The sequence below is a fragment of the Callospermophilus lateralis genome, chromosome 10 (genome assembly GCF_048772815.1).
Source record: "Callospermophilus lateralis isolate mCalLat2 chromosome 10, mCalLat2.hap1, whole genome shotgun sequence".
In the NCBI taxonomy this organism is placed as follows: domain Eukaryota; kingdom Metazoa; phylum Chordata; class Mammalia; order Rodentia; family Sciuridae; genus Callospermophilus; species Callospermophilus lateralis.
The window spans coordinates 128,651,193-128,670,948 of NC_135314.1; the positions used below are offsets into that span (position 1 = coordinate 128,651,193).

The window sequence follows — 19,756 nt, forward strand, 5'->3', positions numbered from 1 at the left end:
GGTTTTACTCATTTTGTTCTAAATATTCAATCCACAATATTAAATGCATCTGATGCAGGCCCTGAGTTCAATCACCACTATGGAAAAAAAAGTGGGGAGGGGGACATTCAAGCAATAAGAGGAAATTTGTAAGTCTTCTCTGCCTGTGAAAAATATTTACAAATGGAGAAGACTGCAGAAGAATGGTCATGATGTTCTAATTTATTTATACTATGACTTATTCCACAAAGGATGTGAGGCATCTTGTTTTTAATATCAAATTTGACACTGACATTTTTATAAACCTAGATGACAAAGGAGTACTCCTTTAGATTTAAAAACTAAAACTTGGAAAAGGTTATTTTAAAATATTTCATCAATTAATGTTTTTTTTTAAAAAAAAAAAAAAAAAAAAAAAAAAAAAAAAAAGCTTATAATACTGTCCAAAGTACCAGAGATTAATAGTTAAGAAATTTCACCTAGCTGCTAAAAGAGAGATTGGCCTCGTTTTGGTGGGTTTTGTTTCATTTTTGGTGCTGGAGATTGAACTCAGGACATTGTCCATGTTAAACATGTGCTGTATCACTGAGAAATAACCCTCAACCCCAGAAATTATCATTTTTTAATTGAACATTTTATAAAAAACAGGTTTTTTTTGTTTTTGTTTTTTTGCATTGCTGGGGATCAATCCCCTTGCACATGCTAGGCAAGCACTCTACCACTGAGCTACACCGTCTAGCCCTCAACACTATCTTTTTTTTTTTAAGAGAGAATTTTTTTAATATTTATTTTTTAGTTTTCGGTGGACACAACATCTTTTAATTTTATGTGGTGCTGAAGATCAAACCCAGTGCCCCATGCATGCCTGGCGAGCGCGCTACCGCTTGAGCCACATCCCCAGCCCTCCACAACACTATTTTTATAAGCTAACCTACTCCAAGAGAACAGCAGAATTCTTTTTCATCTAACACAATGAATAACATGCTAAGTGTCAAGTTCAGGGAAATATAGTCTTATTGGAAAAAAAAAAAAAAAGTCATATGAAATCAGTGTCTAACAACTACCTGCCAGAATTGCTATTAATCTGCTTGGCTCCATGTTTTAACAGTGTTGGAGTAAAAATTGAAAACAAAAATTAAAAGTTGAAGGGCTCAAATATGAGCTGTAATTGGTTGGGTTTTGATTTTGGTTTTTGTGGTACTGGGCATTGAGCATAGAGAATCTCTACCACTAAGCCACTCCCCAGCTGGCCTCAAATTTGCAGTCCTCCTGCTTCAGCTGCAGGAGGTACAGGGATTACAGGTGTGCACCATCATGCCCAACTTGGTTGTTTTTAATACCAGATAGATCCGCAAGTACTCTGCAAATATTTTATCACCCACAAAATTCCATAGCCTCTTATACACTTACTACCTTCTAAGCAAAATATTTGATGAAAATTTGAAGTCTACTCTGAATTTTTATTTTCAAGGTCTGTAACATTAACTGGGTTGTTAAGTCTATACTATCAATCTCTTGTGGGTTGGAGTTAAGAATAGACAGGGACACAGCTGAGGATAAGAAAGGGAAGGAGAGAGAACAAGGCATGAGTCCCAAGTCCAAGAGTCAACTTCATTATTTCCTTGGAAAACAGACTTACAATTTTCCAAATTACATAAACCCTAGGAGTTGTTTAGAAATGTAAATGTCCCCATCCTGAGCCGGACATAGTGGCACACATCAGTAATCCTAGCAACTCCAGAGTCTGAGGCAGAAGGATTGCAAGTCCAAGGCCAGCCTCTGCAACTTAATGAGATACTGACTTAAAATTTGAAAAAAAAAAAAAAGCCAGTGGTAAAGTACCCCTTGGTTCAATCCTCAGTACCTAAGGAAAAGAAAATGATACTATTCTGGGGACTTGGCGTAGAGCTCAGAGGCAGAGCATATAACTTGCATTCATAAGACCTTGAATATAATACCTAGCGCACTCTTACACACACACACACACACACACACACACACACACACATCCTATCTGGTTTCCAAACTTGCACAATTCATCTCTGTCCTCAAAACATTTGACTGTAATAAATATGTAATGATGACCTATTGAATAAATAGATAATCTGGAAAATGGGTCATCCTAAAGCTCTGTTGTTGAATGAATAAATTCTAGCTTTGACTTTGCTACTTGCTTCATATGAACAAATCGAACCCAAGTTTCTACTTTCCTGTAAAACAAAGGGGAGTTAAGGGATTTTGAAAAGTATAAAAGGAAACATACATCTCCAAAACCACAAAGAAGTTAACAAGGACAACTTGATCTGAACAAGAATTAAGTCCTAATCAGTATTGAGCACTGCAAAGAGCAGATAAGCTTCTACGCTCAGATTTTGAGCCCAGGTGATCATTTGAAACTGAGATAACAATGCTCAGGTGCTTATTTCCATGCATGTAGGAAATTTCAGCTGAGCCTGTGCCTTGGATTTTGATGGCATGCCTATCAATTCTTGACAAAACCGAAAGTACTATAATTTCCATCTCACTCTTCCATCATTTCTTTAGGGATCAAGGAATTTATTCAGTTCTTGGACAACTAGGAGGATGTTCACAAACAATAGGCCTTAGAATAGTCAAGTAAGCTACTTTGACACTGACCGTATTCTGCTACCTTGGAAAGCTTTGCTGATGGTTTGTCATAAATCATTCCATCTATGGACCAGATTCCATATCATGTTTGTAAGTCCCTAGCTGTCCTCACAGTTATTATTCATCTTTCATTCAACTGCTTTCTCAATTTCGCATCAAAAATATTTCAATCTCTCTTTATCCTACTGCATACTAGGATCTGAGAGAGCTTTGGGTAAGGTTTCATTTCCTCATACCTTCAAAATGGCACATTTTGCACTTCAAGTTTTCTGTCCCAACTAGAAGACAAATAATTTTTGCAAAGCTTGCATTTTGCTTGAATGTATCCCATGTCTTTTCGTGCCCCCCACAGAAATTATCTCTTCAACTGTGCTTCCTATTGTGAAAATAATGAGAAAAAAAGGCATAAAAATGCCATTATGATAATAAATTAGGGAGATAACAGCACAGAAATAGCCCAAGGCTTTACAAGGATCCTGAAGTTTAGCACTGGCTACTCATACAGACCATTATTCCCACTGAGCATACTACATCAAATATGGAACCCATATCAAAGAGACGGGTTGCAATATACTTGATTTAGAAGGGAGAATTAGAATCTGGCAATATAGTTTGGGGGAGAATTAGAATTTAGCAATATAATTTGGGAGATAGAGAAGGTAAATTAAAAATTGGCAGGAAAGAATTTTTGCAACACAAAATTATTAAATCTTTAGGAAATTCTTCACTACAAATAAAGATCAAGTGGAAAATTAGAAGTATATTTACAGTATGCCTTCAGATAACTATTTTTTAGCTTTCTGATTATAAAAGGTAATGCTTGTATAGCTTATAACAGAAGATAATAAAATTATTTAATATTGCTAATTTTCCTTTAGGAAAACAAGAGTGGCGGGGGGGGGTGGTTGGGGAGTGGGGGAGGCAGGAAGCCCTACTACAGGCTTAGGGACAAATAAGCTGAGGTACAAATTTGGGGCTTGATCTGGCCCAGTCAACTCCCAATTCAAACAAGTGAGTGAAAAACTTTTCAAAGAAACTGCTATAGCTACTACTAGGAGTATTGGTATACTAAATGAACAGAACCCCTGTCTAGAGTATTTAACAGGAAGTTTATAAACTAGAAATGATATCAGGCCCTTTGTGGAGAGTAAAAGGATCTCTGTGTTATATTCTGAATGATAAAGTACATTTCGTAATGAACATTATGAATAATCATCAAATATTCATTCCCTTCCAGATCATTAGTTTCAGTATTTTTCAAAGTATGACCCTACCAGCAGCGCTAGCAGCACCAGCACCTGAGAAACATAGCAGAAATACAAATTCTCAGACCCTACTAAAACCTACTAAATCAAAAATTTGGGGGTTTGGAATCAGCAATTCGTGATTTAATAAGAGTTCGAAATGACCTTGAGTGCTTGGAAGTGCTGCAAGCACCTTATTACCACTCCTTCCACCTTTCCCCAGGAAAAAACCAATACCAAGACAAAGCAGTGATTGGAAGGAACCAATTGCCTTAATACATAATTAAATGAACAATTGTTATGCCAGATTCGTGGGACCCCAATAGACTTCCAGGTGCCAAATCCGATGCAATTACACAAGAGTCTTTATTGCAAGCTTGAGCCTGGACTCATAACCGTTCCCGACGCAACAGTCCCAGGGTCCTTTGTTCAGTGAGATTTTATAGGTTTTTTGGGGGATACTCTATGCGTGTCACAACATCACACAGCAAATCATTCCATACTGCGGGGAAAGTCAAACAACAACTCTTTAACATTGATTAGCACATTCACTGGTGGGAACAAGTTGGGTAGGAGTGATTGGTTAGTACAAGAGGGGGATTCCTTTGAATTGATTGGTTTAGGCCACGAGGGGTGTACGTGCTGAACTACATGGTTTCCCAACATGTTATCAACCACCATAAACTACTTGGGGGTCATCTGGCATTCCAGGTATTTTCCCTGTCTCATGCTGATTGGAGGTTGCTAGGGGGGTTGCTATGGGTCTTCACATAGCCTAACCGAGTCAGGGACACCTGGGGCCGCAGATCTCTCCTGTTATTTGTAGATAAACAACTCAGCTGGGTGGGGTTTGTGCCTAGGAGTACTCTGTGGGTTTTTCCAAGGACCAGGGTCACACCCCTTTCCTTGGACAGGCTTTGCTCTGAGGTAGAGGCTGGTTTCTCGAAAATGGAGTCACATTAGTTTCTCACAATCAACCAACTCTGGAGCTTGCCATACCACTACACTTCCTTTAATGTGAAGGAAAAAAATTTGTGTTCTGTTACTTGTAACTAGAAATATCCATATGGATATATTAAATTAGAAAACTAGTTTAGAAAAATAGGTTAAAATTTAATTGGTTGATGCTTTGGATGTGTTTTTATAAAAGAGTTCAATATAATATGACATGGTTAAATGATGAAATATTATATTATTTAGGCAATGTTAATGAATGGGAAGTTACAGAATAAAATGTAAGTCAGAAAACTGAATAAGGGAGTGTGAGAGTGTGTGTGTGTGTGTGTGTGTGTGTGTGTGTGTTTTAAGTACCACATTAGCAGATGAAGTAAAACATCAATTATTGACTTCAGAAGTTTTGTTAACAAGTGTTTCTTTTTGTCTTTTTTTTTTTTTTCTTTTTTCTCCCCACCACCCTGCCCCACTGGTGCTTTACCTATCCCCAACCCCTTTTGTTAAGACAGAATCTCATTAAGTTGCCCATGATGGCTTCAAATTTGTAATCCTTCTGCCTCAGTCTCCTGAGTTGCTGGGATTATAGGCATGCACCATTATGCCTGGTAACAAGTGTTTCTTTTTTTTTTTCCCCTAGCTAGCATATTTTTAAATTATGTGACAGTATTTCATTCCTGAATATTAGTGCAATTTTAAAATTTTTATTTTCTGCTTTTTTTTTTTTTTTTTTTTTTTGTGGTGCTTATGATTGAATCCAGGGATTCTCACATTCTAGAAAAGTTCTTTACCACTGAGCCCCACCCCCAGACATTTTTTTTTTCCCTTCTAATTCTTCAACTACTGTTTATTTAGTGAAAGATTCTACTATGGAATTGGAAAACAAAATTAAGTTCATTTCTTTCTAAACTATTATATAATCTTTTCCTCCCAACAAACTTCACAAAAATATTTAATGTTTGTAACTTTGCACATATTTGTTTCTGATTAAGAGCAGTTAAAAAGCTTAACAGGGCTATGGATGTAGCTCAGTGGTTGAGCTCTTACATAGCATGCATGAGGCCCAGGGTTCAATCCCTAGTACTGAAGAAGAAAAAAAAGAAAAACCCTACATATATTCTTCCTATTTTTTTTTTTTTTGCATACCAAATACAAAGTCAACCACTGAGCTATACCACCAAAATTACTCACTTTAACCCTGGAAAGTGAAAAAGTGCTTGGAAATGTAAAGATGCCAATGTTACATATTTGACTAAAACATTTAAATTGCTTTTATGGAAATGAGAATCAAATGTCACTGAACAACCACCAAAATGACATATTTGTTTAGAGCTTTCAGTTGACAAGGCACTTCCATGATGTAATTATATTTAATCTTCACAACACTATGAAGTAAACAGGTTAGGTCTCATTAATTGCTTCTTATAACTGAAAAACTAAGACTCACATAGGTTAATTTCTCACTAATCAGGGACTAGGGTTGTGGCTCAGTGGTAGAGCACCAGTCTGGCATGTGTGAGGCAGTAGGTTCGGTCCTCAGTACCACATAAAAATAAATTAATAAAATATAGGTATTGTGTCCATCTACAACTAAAAAAATTTAAAAAAAGAATTTGTCACTATTCAGTATTAAAGTCAAGAGTCAAATATCTGTCTTGACTTCAATTACAGAATATATTATAATATTCTGCAAATATTACAGAATATTTAAGAGTCAGCACTGTTGATTGAATTAACCTTTTGTAGTTCATCATATTCCATTAATTTGTTACCTTTTTCAATTCAATGTGGCCCCATACAACCTTAATAGAGATTAATTCCTGAGTCTAGGATATCTGCCCCATAGCTCATTTGATGACATGTAAGACTATATTAATAAAGTCATTTTTGGTCATTGCCTACATGTATTCACATGCTCTTATTTAACCTTTAAACACAATTACTGGGGAATTCATGCTTCAAGCAGAAGCTATTCAAGAATCCCTTGGGTTTATCTTCTCAAAGTCAAAAAGTGCTGCTAAAATGGAAGTGCAATCTTATGAATAAATAATCACAGACAAGCACTTTAGAAAGATTATTCAATAGGTAATTGAGACATGTTCATTAACATGCACTATTGAAAAATTAACAGAATACATTTTAAACATATGTCCTAGATCTAAAAGCCACCAATCAGCAGTAGAAATACTGATTTCATCTTTCCAGTTAAATTGTTGTTGTTGTGAGCCTTAATAATCATATTTGCATGTTAACTAGAGTAAAGACAAGGGTTTTTTTTAAGACCTCATAATGACTTTAGATCACAGAGAGGACATTACAGTAGAGAACATAACAGCTATTATATCCTTTTTATGTTCCATAATTTAAATCAACAACTAAAATTCTCAGTTGCTGCATCAATTTAATCAGTAAACAGCTATAAATGAAGTAAGTAAATAGATAATATATTTTAGGTCATATTTTTACAACAAACACATCACTTGATCATTTCTTGCATTAGTAAGCATTATGTAACATTAGGCATGGGACCACTGTGGTTGAAAATAGTCATTAAGAACCTGTGAAGCTGTAAATCATTACTATTCCTGTGTCTTAACCATGATTTTCGATCTTCTAAAGGCATACATGGTATTACTGGGAAGGGATGGCAACTCCTATCAAATTTGATTTTGAAAATGTGTATCATCAAGTGATCAGCATCTGTAGTTCTCAAATTGGGGTCCCTGCCACCTGGGAACTATTAGAAATGCAAATTCTTGGGCCCCACACTAACCCTACTAAATTGGCAACTCTGGAGTTGGGATCCAGTAGTTCTTGTTTTAACTAGTCCCTCAGGTGATTCCAATGCATGCTCAAGCTGATTAACAAGAAGCATAAAACTTTAATCAAGAAATATTTTGATCCAGGTGTGGTGGCACACACCTGTAATCCCAGTGACTTGGGAGGTTGAGGCAAGAAGATCACAAGTTTGAGGTCAGCCTCAGCAGGCCCTAAGCAATTTAGTGAGGCCCTGTCTCAAAAAAAAAAAAAATGTGTCTATCTATGTATATGTATATCTATATAAATAGATACAGATACATATAGATAGTGCAGATAGACTTTAATTTTTTTTAAGAGAGATAATTTTTTAATATTTATTTTTTAGTTTTCAGTGGACACAACATCTTTATTTTATTTTTATGTGGTGCCGAGGATCAAACCCAGGTGCCCCATGCATAACAGGCGAGCGTGCTACCACTTGAGCCACATCCCCAGCCCATACCCTTTAATTTTAAAGAACAGAGTAAGAGTGAATTATCAGTATTTTAAACCTCCTCCAGCATTCTTAAATCACATAGGGCTTTGATTTTCTTTGAGTAGATATATATTGGACTAAAATCAGTAATTTCAAATGTGAGGAAAAAAAGTATTGAAATCACAAAAGACCACATTTCTCCCCCCTTAGATATTACATTAGCATAGCCATGGTATGGTGTGTACCATGGCGAGTATGCGAACACAAGTTAGACAGCAATTCAGTGGTAATGGAGCTATAGTTGTAAACCCAGCTATGAAGTCAGTCTTTGTTTTCTTATTCCAGGTCAGGACTTTTGCAACAATGCTTCTTTGATCAAAGTTATCAGGCTTTAGTAGCACCAGTAAGATGAAAGAAGAGCAAAGGGGGGGGACTTACACAAAGTAAATAGAAAATGTCATTCTCTTGAAACAAGGTCTTCTTCAGAGAAATAGTTTCATTTTAAAAAAGAAAAAAATTTAAAGCTGTGTAACATTTGGGAGGCTATAAACATTTTCTAAAGTACATTATTTACAAATGTTATATTGGGGACAGGGCAAATGGAAAGTCTTTGACACTAATGAAAGGGCTTTACATTATTCATACTTTTCAATCATAAACAATTTGTAAACTTATATATTCATTACTGAAACATTCAAAGACTGAAACATTTCTACAATTTGCTTTATTTAGAAATGTATTTATAAGCCATGGTCTAGTTCAATGGTTTTAATATTGTAGTATGGGCCACAGTTATAAGGAAGAGGTTGGAAGAATTTCTGCTAAGAGGAACATATGTGAAACAGCTGGGCATTTGAATACACTACCAAGACCAAAATTCAGCAAGAAAGTAGCTCAATAGTAGAATGCTTGCCTAGCATGTACGAGACACTGGGGTTGATTCTCAGTACCACACATAAATAAATAAAGTTCATGGACAACTAAATAAATAAATAAATAAATTACATGTGTGTGTATAATATATATGGAAAAGCAAATGCATATTCCATATATATATATATATATATATATATATATATATATATATATAAGCAATTGCAAAGGTGACTTTTTTCAGAGTATCAAACAAGTTACAGTAACTGTTATAATTGCAAATAACAGATGCATTTGCAAAAGCTTGATTACATCTTAATGAATTTTTAAATACTTTCTTTAATGCTATTATAATTTTTCACTCATGGTCTTTAACAGCAATAACTCTCTTTTTCTCTCTCTATGTTAACTGACCCGCTTGTAAGGATAGTAAATGGTGCATTTAATATTAATTAGAGTAATATAGGAGAATTGAGGTCTATTTGTGTTTGCAAATAATCCCTTTGCAAACATTAATTTTTTTTTGAAGATAAATGTGGGCAGAGGAGTCAGGGTCCCTTGAGGTGTAGGGGTACCAAAACAACTCTATCTCCATCATTCTGTTTACAAAACACACTGAAAGAACATTCTCTGTTTCATTCGGTTAGGTTGGGAGCTGAAGCTGCGCAAATAGGACCTCATATAACATCTTTTTGAAGCACTCTTATATATTGTACTGTGACACTATTTTTCTGTTAAACCCTTCCTCTAGAGCTAGGTTTTCTTAGAAGTCAACAAAGGTCAAATTTCAGGTCTCCTCACTTGCAGAAGCCTCTATAGTCTTTTCTAAAATGTAGTAATGAAACATTTTAGAATTCATCAGGTCATTGATTTAAAAAAACACTTATTTTCTAGATTTCACAATGTTTGCAGTATTTGTCATAAGGCAAATACTGAGAGACTGTAACCATGTTCTGATGGTCTTATGTTTGGGTAAAATTTGCTGAAAACATCTCAACTGCAATTGATTTTAGAGTATTCTTTTTGCCAACTTTCCCTCTATCACAATTTTCCTCTCAGGTAGCATGGAAGTGGCCATGACTGTATTCCAGACGTGGCTCAAAGGAAATTGAGATGGGGATGTGTTTAGATTTCCTGTGGATTTAGTGGAGTACATAAGTGTGGTTTGCAGTAGTGTCTGTCTATGGTTAAGCATTGCTAACTGCCCTGGTGAAGCAATGACATCCAAAGACTATTATGTACAATAAATCACTGGTGCTGAAATCTTGGCATAAATGTGTCCCCATGTTGCCCAGCAATAACAGTACCACATATGTAGGTAGTAAAGGAGAAGCAGTTTATATCTTTTCTAGATTCTAATAAAAGACAAATATAGAGGATTTTGTGCATTTCTGTAATCTCTTTGGAGAATACAAGAAAATCATTTTCATTTGAGGAGGTAATTAAAAACCCTATAAACTAAAAATATAGGAACAAAACATTTTAGGGTATATCAGTTAATTGATTAAAAACTCTTTTATTTTCTAAATTTTGTAAAGCTGTGGTATTTGTTATTCAAATTTGTAATTTTGTGATTCTTATTCTTATTCTAAATAAATATTCTTTGTATAAAATTTAGTATTTATAATTCAGTGTTAAATATTTTGTGCCAATTTCACCGGACTAAGGGAAGGCCAGATATCTGGTAAATCATTATTTCTGGGTGAATCTGTGAGGGTGGTTTAGGACAAAATTAGCTCATTTGAATCATTTCTCTCATACAAACCTCAGTTCTCTAATCCATAAAATAAAGATAATACTACCCATTTTGCTGTGTTATCATGAGAATTAAATGACAACATATCTAAAGTACCTGCTCAAGTACCTGGCATATATAAGGCATTTTAATAAAAATTTAAAATTCCTTATTCTAGAATGTACAATCCAGTTCTATTTCCTGAAATAGCCTTCTAATATGCTACTAATTCTAACATTTTTCCTACTCTCTTCACAGAAAATTTTAAGCAGTACAACATATGTAGGAAGTTCATTTCTTTTTCTGTCAAGACATGGAACTATCTGTACAAGGTGTGAAAATATGTCATCTTTCATTTTGAACAAAAATTAACAAAGTGTTGTAGACAAACTAAGAAGTGGAATGGGATAATAAAATTGATATACTTTGGATCCTGAATGTCCCCCAAAGGCTGCCCTGTTCAAGGCTTGGTCCTCATCCCCTGATTTTATCAGAGAGCAGTAGAACTTTTAGAAAAGGGGTCCTAGGGTCATTGGGGGGTATCCTGGAGGGGCACATTGGGACCCAGCCCCTCCTCTTCCTATTTGCTTCCCAGCTGCCATAAGGTGAGCAGCTTCCTCTGCCTCCTGCCTCTGCCATGCTGTACAGCCTTTTCATAGCCCCAGAGACAATGGGCCAACCAACTACGGATTGAAACCTCCAAAACTGTAAGCCATACAAGCTTTTCCTTTTTTAAAGTTGTTTATCTCAGGTATTTTGTCCCCATAATGCAAAGTTAACTAACACACAAATTTAGGGATTTTCATTAAACGCTACAGGCTGTTCACACACAAAATATGGGGTTGCACACGAGTTTATGTGCTATTTCAAAGTCAGAATAGCAGTTCTGGTGTTCATCCATTTACTGACTCCTATGCTTTAAAGGTATCTGAGCATAGTAGATTAGGAAAATGTAAAAACAGATGACAGTATTAGAAATATCTCAGAAGTCAACAAAAGGTCCAGATGTCTCTCAGGCATGTGTGACACTTCACAGCATTGATGTATGGACAAGAAGGATGGAGCACAATCAGAAGTTTCCATAATAAACAGCAAATTGGAAGCATAAACTGCAGGAAAAAGATCTGAAGGTACAAGAGGCTCTATATTAAGGAAAAACCCCACAGTGGTTAAAATGGCACAAAATCACCTATGATTTTCTAGTGTCTTATCCATTAGTGACCGTGTAAGTATGCTTAGTTATTTGTCCTTATACTGGAAGGGGCTATAAAACCTATAAAGCTATGGATAGAAGTAGTTCAATGGTCAATTAGGCTCAGAAAATCTAATCACTGGTACCTGAGCCTTTCACCTGAGGTCTTTGCTGGATGTAGCTATGTTTCCTTTCCTTGCTGGTGGATTAAATGCCATCTGAATTTCCTAAGACATTTTATTCTGAATTCTTTGGTATTAGACTCCAGAGCAACATGCTCATACCATGGAGTATTTACCACTAACCAAATAAAACAGAGGAATTCTAACTGACCCATCAAGATATCTGAACTGTGCATCTGCCTACTGGATTAGAATCTTCAGGCTAGTAAGTATTTAATCTTCTGTTTGATGATGCAGAAACCATTTGATACAACATTTTCCAAGAAGGGGGTCACATACCCCTGCACTCTGTAAAAGATCATCCCTTTTCCCTTTCTTTAACTCTCATTTATAGAAAATCCATTTTCATTATTATATCACAATCCCACAATGAAATTCTCTCCATCAGTCATAATTGTCTCCTCTGGAACCTCCCAAATGTATTCTTATCTTTATTCACAAGTTAGCCCTACAATTCTTATGAAACATACACATAGCCTGAGTTAGGAGGATTGCAAGTTCAAGGCCAACCTTGGCAACTTAGCAAGACCTTATAATAAATTAAAAAAATGCTGGAGAAGCAATTCAGTGGTAGAACACCCCTGTATTTAATCCCCAGTGCCACACACACACACACACACACACACACACACACACACACGTCTTGAGTCTCCTCCTCATAGATTCTAACATTCAGGATTCTTTCAAACACTTCTCTCACTATCTCAGGGTAGAATTCACCCACCCCCCATTCACTCATTCTACAAACCTGCATTCAGTGCCTCCTATCTGACAGACACTTTACTAGTCACGTGGAACCTATTGGGAATCAAATAGCCCCACAAATGGGGCAGAACTGCTACCAGGATAAATAAAACAGGAGAATTTGCTGTCTGAATAACAGAATGGATGGTGGCAGTGCCAATTTCTTAGAAAGGATAGGGAAAGTCATGAGGTTGAGTGATGGTGACCAAAGGCCATTAATCTTCATGCAAGTTCTCAATTATAACTCTTAGGCACTTTCTAGGCTATGGGGAAAGCCATTGGTAACATTTTTTTAGTAAATATATAGCTTTCCACCCACCTTTCAGGTAGAGGAGTCTTATAATTACCATGATAAAATAGTTCAACTTTTAATGTCATATTTAATAGTCAGAAATATTAAGGTTCAGCTTCATATTATCACAGCAATTTAACTGTCAATGTTACCTATATATAATTACAGAAATTCGTCTACAAAGGTGGTGTAAAATCTCTATCTTAAATTCTACAAAGATAATCTTTTACTCCTACTCCTGAAAAATTAAAGCTTTTTCTCTACCCAGGCACAAGGACACAGGGGAAACACTTTTGGTTTCCCCTCAGATGTCATTCAAACTGACTAATTATGATTATTATTTCTTTCTACAACACTGGTAATGTTGGGCCTCATGTATGCTAGGCAAGGAGTCTACCACTGAGCTAGATCCCCAGATATCTCAACTTTTTTTTTAAAGACTTAAAATTAAATAACTTCAATATACTCTCAATCTATAACCAACTAATTTATCTTAAGGAGCTAAAAACTCTTAATACTTTTTAGGCCAACCTCTAGTGGAATGTATATAATTTTATCTAGTCAGGCAGAGCCTCCATTAGTAACTTCTAACCATTTTTATAGCATTCCAAGTCTCAACATAGGTTTTTTTGAGGGAGGAGTGTGGTTTATAGTATCCTTGGTTTTATAGTGCTGTTCAGATCAGGGATAAGATAATAACAAGAATGAAGAACTACGTTTCTAAAGTTCAAATTAAATTCAAATATTTATTTAACATCCCTACTTTGGGTTAGTATTCTCTAAGAAACAAAGCAGGAAATAAAAATCCAGTGATCCTGTTTAAATTAGAAACATTTTCTCAAGCTTCATTGAAGAGAAACTTCAGAACAATCTTCAAAACAAAATTTGATTCTGCTCCATAATTAAAATGTAGCTTTAGTCCATGTCCCCTTAAAATGAGGAGCTCACTCTCCCCCTCATTTTAAGCAGATTCACTGTTAAATAGGCAAGACTTGTCAAGTTAACTCTTAAAAAGGCATTTCTTACTCAGAAAAAAAGTCTTTCTATTTAAGAGAGCAAGGCACTATTAGCACTGATCATCTTGAATTCTTTGTTAAATTAGGTGGCCTGTGTTTCTGATCCCTCCTCTGCTTTCTTCTTATAGGGACATGTAGAGGGAGAGATTTGGATTGGTGAGGCTGCTGAAGTACAGTACAAGTTGAAAGATAAGGCTCAAAAGCAGGTTCCTCTGTGTCTCAGCCTTTCATCAGAGGAGATTAATTATGTTGATAAGTTGACCTGAAGCATCACCCACTCTCTGGACCCAGCCAGTAGAGTCATCTTCTCTTTGCTTGCTAGCATGTGACCCTTTTCTATAGCTCTGCTCAGAGACTCCAATACTTATTAGGAGGAGCACTAAACTAGGAGTCAAGGGAGGCAAATTCTAATCCCAGCACCGACACAAATGAACTGTGCAAACTTAAGCACATCTCTGAACCTCTGAACCAAGTTCCACATCTCAAAAATAAATTTCTCTAGCTACGCATGGTGGTGTTTGCCTAGAATCCCAATGACTTAGGAGACTGAGGCAGGAGGATACCAAGTTCCAGGCCAACCTCAGCAACTTAGTGAGACCCAGTCTTAAAAATAAAAAACTAAAAAGGATTGGGAAATAAAGCTCAGTGATAGAGCACCCCTGGGTTCAATTCACACTATAAATTAATTAATTTAAAAATAAATTTCTCTACATCTCACACATCTCTGCTTACTAAGTTTAACAACCTTTCTCTGCCTGGGAGCATCTTAGCTCCTTGAAAATCCCTAACCCCACACTTTCTCTAATAATTATGAAGTCCTCTTCATTCATACAGTTACATAAATGTATTTCCCATGTGCCAGATGTATATTTGGGATGGGGGCTAAAATAGCAAATGAAAAGAACCATGTTCCCTGCATTGGAATGAAATAAGATTTTCATTTAAGAGAATTCTGACTGCTACAAGGAACATGAATTGAAGGGTAACAAGATTGAATGAGGGCCAGGCTTGGTGGCAAATGCCTATAATCCCAGCAGCTTGAGAAGCTAAGGAAGGAGAATAGGAAGTTTAAAGCCAGCCTCAGAAAAAGTGAGGCACCAAGCAACTCAGTGAGACCCTGACTCTAAATAAAATACAAAATAGGCCTGGGTTGTGGCTCAGTCGGTTGATGCCCCTGAGTTCAATCCCTGGTAACTGTCCCCCCAAAAAAAGATTGAATGAGGTACATGAATTGGATTGCTATTGTAATCCAAGCAAGAGAGCATGGTATCACAGGGTCTGTAAGGTGAAGATGGAGAAGTCAATAATTATTTTAGAAGTAAAATTGACAAGTTTTATGAAAGTATTGGGAGAGGGAGGGGTGAGAGAGAAAGGGAAGTATCAAGGTAACTCCTAGTTTTCTGGTTTAAGATTTTGTGTTGATTGATAAGAGAAACCTAAGGAGGAACAGGTTTGTGGATGAGGAGTAGGTGAATGTAACAATGACCATGACTTGTGGACTCTCCTGGCCTAGTCAAGAAGTAGGTAAAGGCAAGAAAGGTGTGTCAAAGACAATCCACTATGCACCCTCTGGTGTACAGATCCCTCTTTACCAGCCTTTTCAAGGCTCCTAGGTGACACTGAGGGAATAAAAACAAGATACCAGTCAGTGTCATTCATGCATGCATGGATACATGTATGTTCACATGTAACCAGATGATACACCAGATTATAATAAGGGGGCTTATTTGAAGCAAACAAAATGACTTGAAAAAGGAAGGGCTGTACTTCACTCTTTCCAGCAGAATCAGAGAAAGCTTTTTCATTAAACCCATGTAATCTGTATCTTGAAGGATTTAGAGGACATCTCCAGGTGGGCAAATCATAAATAGAGAAGAGAATTCTAGACTAGGAGGAGGAGTGCATTTGAATGCACACAGGTGAAGAAGCAGATGGTGTGTCTGGGATAATATTCTCCAAGTATGTGGAACACAGCACTTTTGGTACCTAATAGTGCTAAGTGGGGTGTAGGAGAAAATTTTAGGTAGCTTACAGAGACCTACAATCAGTAACAAGCACTCAATGGGGTTGTGAAAATTGTCTGCCTTTGAATTCCCTTCCGTCCTCATTCAGGAGAGCTTCTTAGCTGGCTACCAAGAAAGCTCTAAAGGCTTCTCTTTCTCAGGGTGGGGGGAGGGAGGTGCTGGGGACCATATACTAAGCATGCACTAGCACTGAGCTACACCCCAGCCCTATATACCACTCTTAAAATCTAATCTTCCTTTTTAACAAATGATCAGATTTTTATGCTCAGAGATTTTATAGGTAATAGTATCTAGCCAGAATTTTATATTATTTTGTTTTATTACATTTATTCTTATATTTATGACAAATGACATTATACTTATAGTAATAATTTTTTTCTAAACAAATATGTTTAATTATGAGTAATTTAAGTTTAAATATAGAAAAATATTAAGGAGTTAATCATACAGATAGTAAACATGGTCATGATTATGACAGGTGTATGTGAATACCTAAAGTCTTAGAAGTAACTTTCTAAGAGAAAGGGCAGTGGCTTAATATGTTAATATCACTAGATTATTAAGGGATTGAGCATAGTAAAATATATAAACTTGAAAGTTGCAGGTAAAATCTCCTATCTTCCTTTGATACTTTTGATACTGGGTGACCTTGGGAAAGATGCTTAAGTCCTTCAAGTCTCAATCCCCTTACCTTTCTCATGAGAAACTGTTTTACAGGAATGTAAGGATCAGAGGCAATGAATATGCAGGTCATAAAATTGAATACACTATTAGCCTTTATAACTTTCCAACAAGATTTCCAAGTTTAGCCCAAATTGACTCTGACCTAATTTCTCTTAATTCTGCAAGACATTAGATTTGCAGAGATATCATTGACTTTAGAAAAGAATCAAATATGTTATTTTTCTTTATTTCTCTATTAACTTATATAGCAAGAATTCATCCTAATATTGATCAAATCATTTTTCTTGTGTATGTGTCTGAATACATAAGAAATCCCATCATTATGTACAACTATAATGGACCAATTTAAAAATATAGAAAAACAAAACAAATGGGGGAAAAAAAAGAACAGCTTGATACTTGTTCCCAGGTCATTCCAAATGGGAGGGGGACCACATACTCACTCCAAATCAGAGGTTTCCATGTTAAGTCCTAATGTTCTTTAGAGTGCATTTTGTAGCACTTTTAAAATAAACTTTTTTAAAAACCCACAGAACTATAAAAGCAACATAAAAAAATAAAAAATAAAAATAAAATAAAGAAAATGAAACTACCATAAAAAAAGCAACATAGATGCATCTCTAAAAACATATAATATTGAGAAAAGAAGGGAATCACTTAATCTACACTCCACAGCTTCAGCCCCATCCAGCCACCCTTCCTCCTTCTTGAAGAAACCTGTGCACATTGCTAGTGTGGCAAACAAAAACTCAGAGCACCACCACATGGTTCTCTGAATTTTCACTTCAAAACAAGTGCATGCTGAGACCTGGGAATCAAAAGATTTTCTCATTAAGTGTGAGGAAGACTAAGAGGTAAAATGGCCCAGCCTAGCTCCCTTAATAAAAAGAGTCTGACTTTTTAGCCCTTGCAAAATCATTAAAGTAGGGGCATAAAAGCAGTTTTCTCTCACACAGTAGTAATGATTTTCATTTTCCAAATTAGGCATTGACATTTTGGGAAACCTGTCATTAAAGAATTTTCTGCCTGCTGCCTTTGCTTTCATTTCCTGGAAGTGTTTTATTAAGTGGGTCATCTCATATCACAAAGGAGGACAAATACAGGCCACTGGTAATATCCCTTGCACAGTTTTGCAGTTCTAGTTATAAGCACAACGGATAAGCAGTTTATGACTCTTTCAGTCTTCAGTGTGGCGATAATTTGTCCTGTACCTTTGTATCCCCCTGCCACACTTCTTCCTAAAGGAACAACCAGATTTAAATGGGTCAGCTATTGTTATTTCTTCTAACAATTCTGTACAAGTATAAAAACAGTTTTTTTTAGAAATGCCCTTATCCTAAATTGTAAGGGATGGAATCACATAAATTTTGGGAAGCATAATGAATAAATGATTCTAAACAAGAAGTGATCAGACATTTTAAACAATTTTAAGTGCTTATATTCCTACATATAAGAAGTTATAGTTTTTGATTGGCACAAATACATATAGGAAGACAAGTGTACTCCTAGGTCCTGTTAATTACTTTTCTGGGATATTAATAGTTTAAGAATTTATATTTGAGGCACTGGAAAACGATCAAGGAATCAAAATTTTAACTCTGATATAGTAGTTTAGCCTAGGTATTCCAGAGGAAGCAAAGCATATGGTTTCATTACAGAATTTCAGCTTAATCTCTGAATCCAAATGTTCCAAGTTCAAATAAATCCTCACAAGCCTGCCTGCTCTTCTGATTGCCAAGTCTGAACAGCCATAAGCAGGATATGACCTGTGCCTATAAACCTACAAAGAGGAGAAACTCGATCACTAAGCTATGTAAAAGCCACACCCCAAAATAAGCACCCATTAATTTTAAAGTTAATATAAACAAAATGATACCTGATCTTCGGCTCTCTGGCTCCTCAGCATTGATAAGTATTTCCTAATTGCATGGAGAGGGTATTTTTTGAAATAGGAGAATCTTGATGGAGGCAACAGATTATCCATAGTGAGAAAATCCAGAGGGTCCTTGTCAACTCCTCCCCGTCAGCAACCATATGAAATCTAGAAACTTTACAATTCCTCAGATGCCTGAAGATTTGTTTGTAGTTCAGCCACTTCCCTGAAAAGAAAGCAGCTGTTTTCCTTGTTTCTTTCTCTTTTGGGTAGAGTTCCTGGAGAATCTAGACAGCTTAACATGAACACCATCTAGAAGCACCCAGAAATGTGATGCCCAAGGGCAACAGGAGCCAGGAGGAATTTAGGGGCTGGTCCACAGAATGCAAATTGCCTGGCAGTAGTGATATGACTGTCCTATTTCTAGAACCAGTGTTCTGTTGCAAGCTATGTTAATATTAGCTAGCTGGTGACTTTCCATGCCCAAGGACTCTCATGGGGTTTGATTGTAATTCTTCTGATAGTATTTCTAGGTTTTTTTTTTTTTTTTTTGAGGGCAGGATGTGTGGTTTTTCCAGTTTCCTTCTAGATTTCTTATCATCATGAGCACACACTGACAACCCTCAGCTGTATCTCAACTATAAAGTGTTGATTCATTTCAGTCTTTTGTTTTGAGGGACTTCTGAAAAAAAAAAATGAACAAATTAGCTCACTAAAGGAGCTCAGCACCAGTCCTGAGAATGTTTGGTTTGCACTGTGGTACATTATGCAACATACCCAGTAACCAGATTCTTTACGTTAATTGAACAATAGCTGCAAACAGATTCTGTTCTGAGTTTAAAGGCTTCTCTCCTTGAATCCTTATCTCAAATCCACAGGCTGAATTTAAAAACATTAACTTTCCTCAGGCTTTATTCTGCATGTAAGGGAGAGAAAATGTTATGCATTTTTCTTTCTTAGATTGCAAAGAGGATACATGCTTTAAAGAGGAAGAAAGAAAGATAAAGAACATGACAAGAGGTCTGTGGTCTTAGGAAACATGAAATTTGAAAGTTCATTTTCTCAGTACTCTATGGAGGTCACAGGGTTTCTAAGCCAAGTCCT

The 19,756-nt window shown here is 36.2% G+C and overlaps 1 protein-coding gene across 1 annotated transcript in view; it reads right to left on the reverse strand.

Moving 5' to 3' along the window:
- Atp2c1 (ATPase secretory pathway Ca2+ transporting 1) overlaps nucleotides 1-18,954 on the reverse strand; it is a 133,224-nt gene extending 114,270 nt beyond the window's left edge. Inside the window, exon 1 of the mRNA XM_076868266.2 lies at nucleotides 18,656-18,954. Coding sequence (XP_076724381.1) covers nucleotides 18,656-18,763 — 108 coding nt within the window. The 5' untranslated portion in view covers nucleotides 18,764-18,954. The remainder of the gene's footprint in view (nucleotides 1-18,655) is intronic.
- Nucleotides 18,955-19,756: the final 802 nt, after the last annotated feature.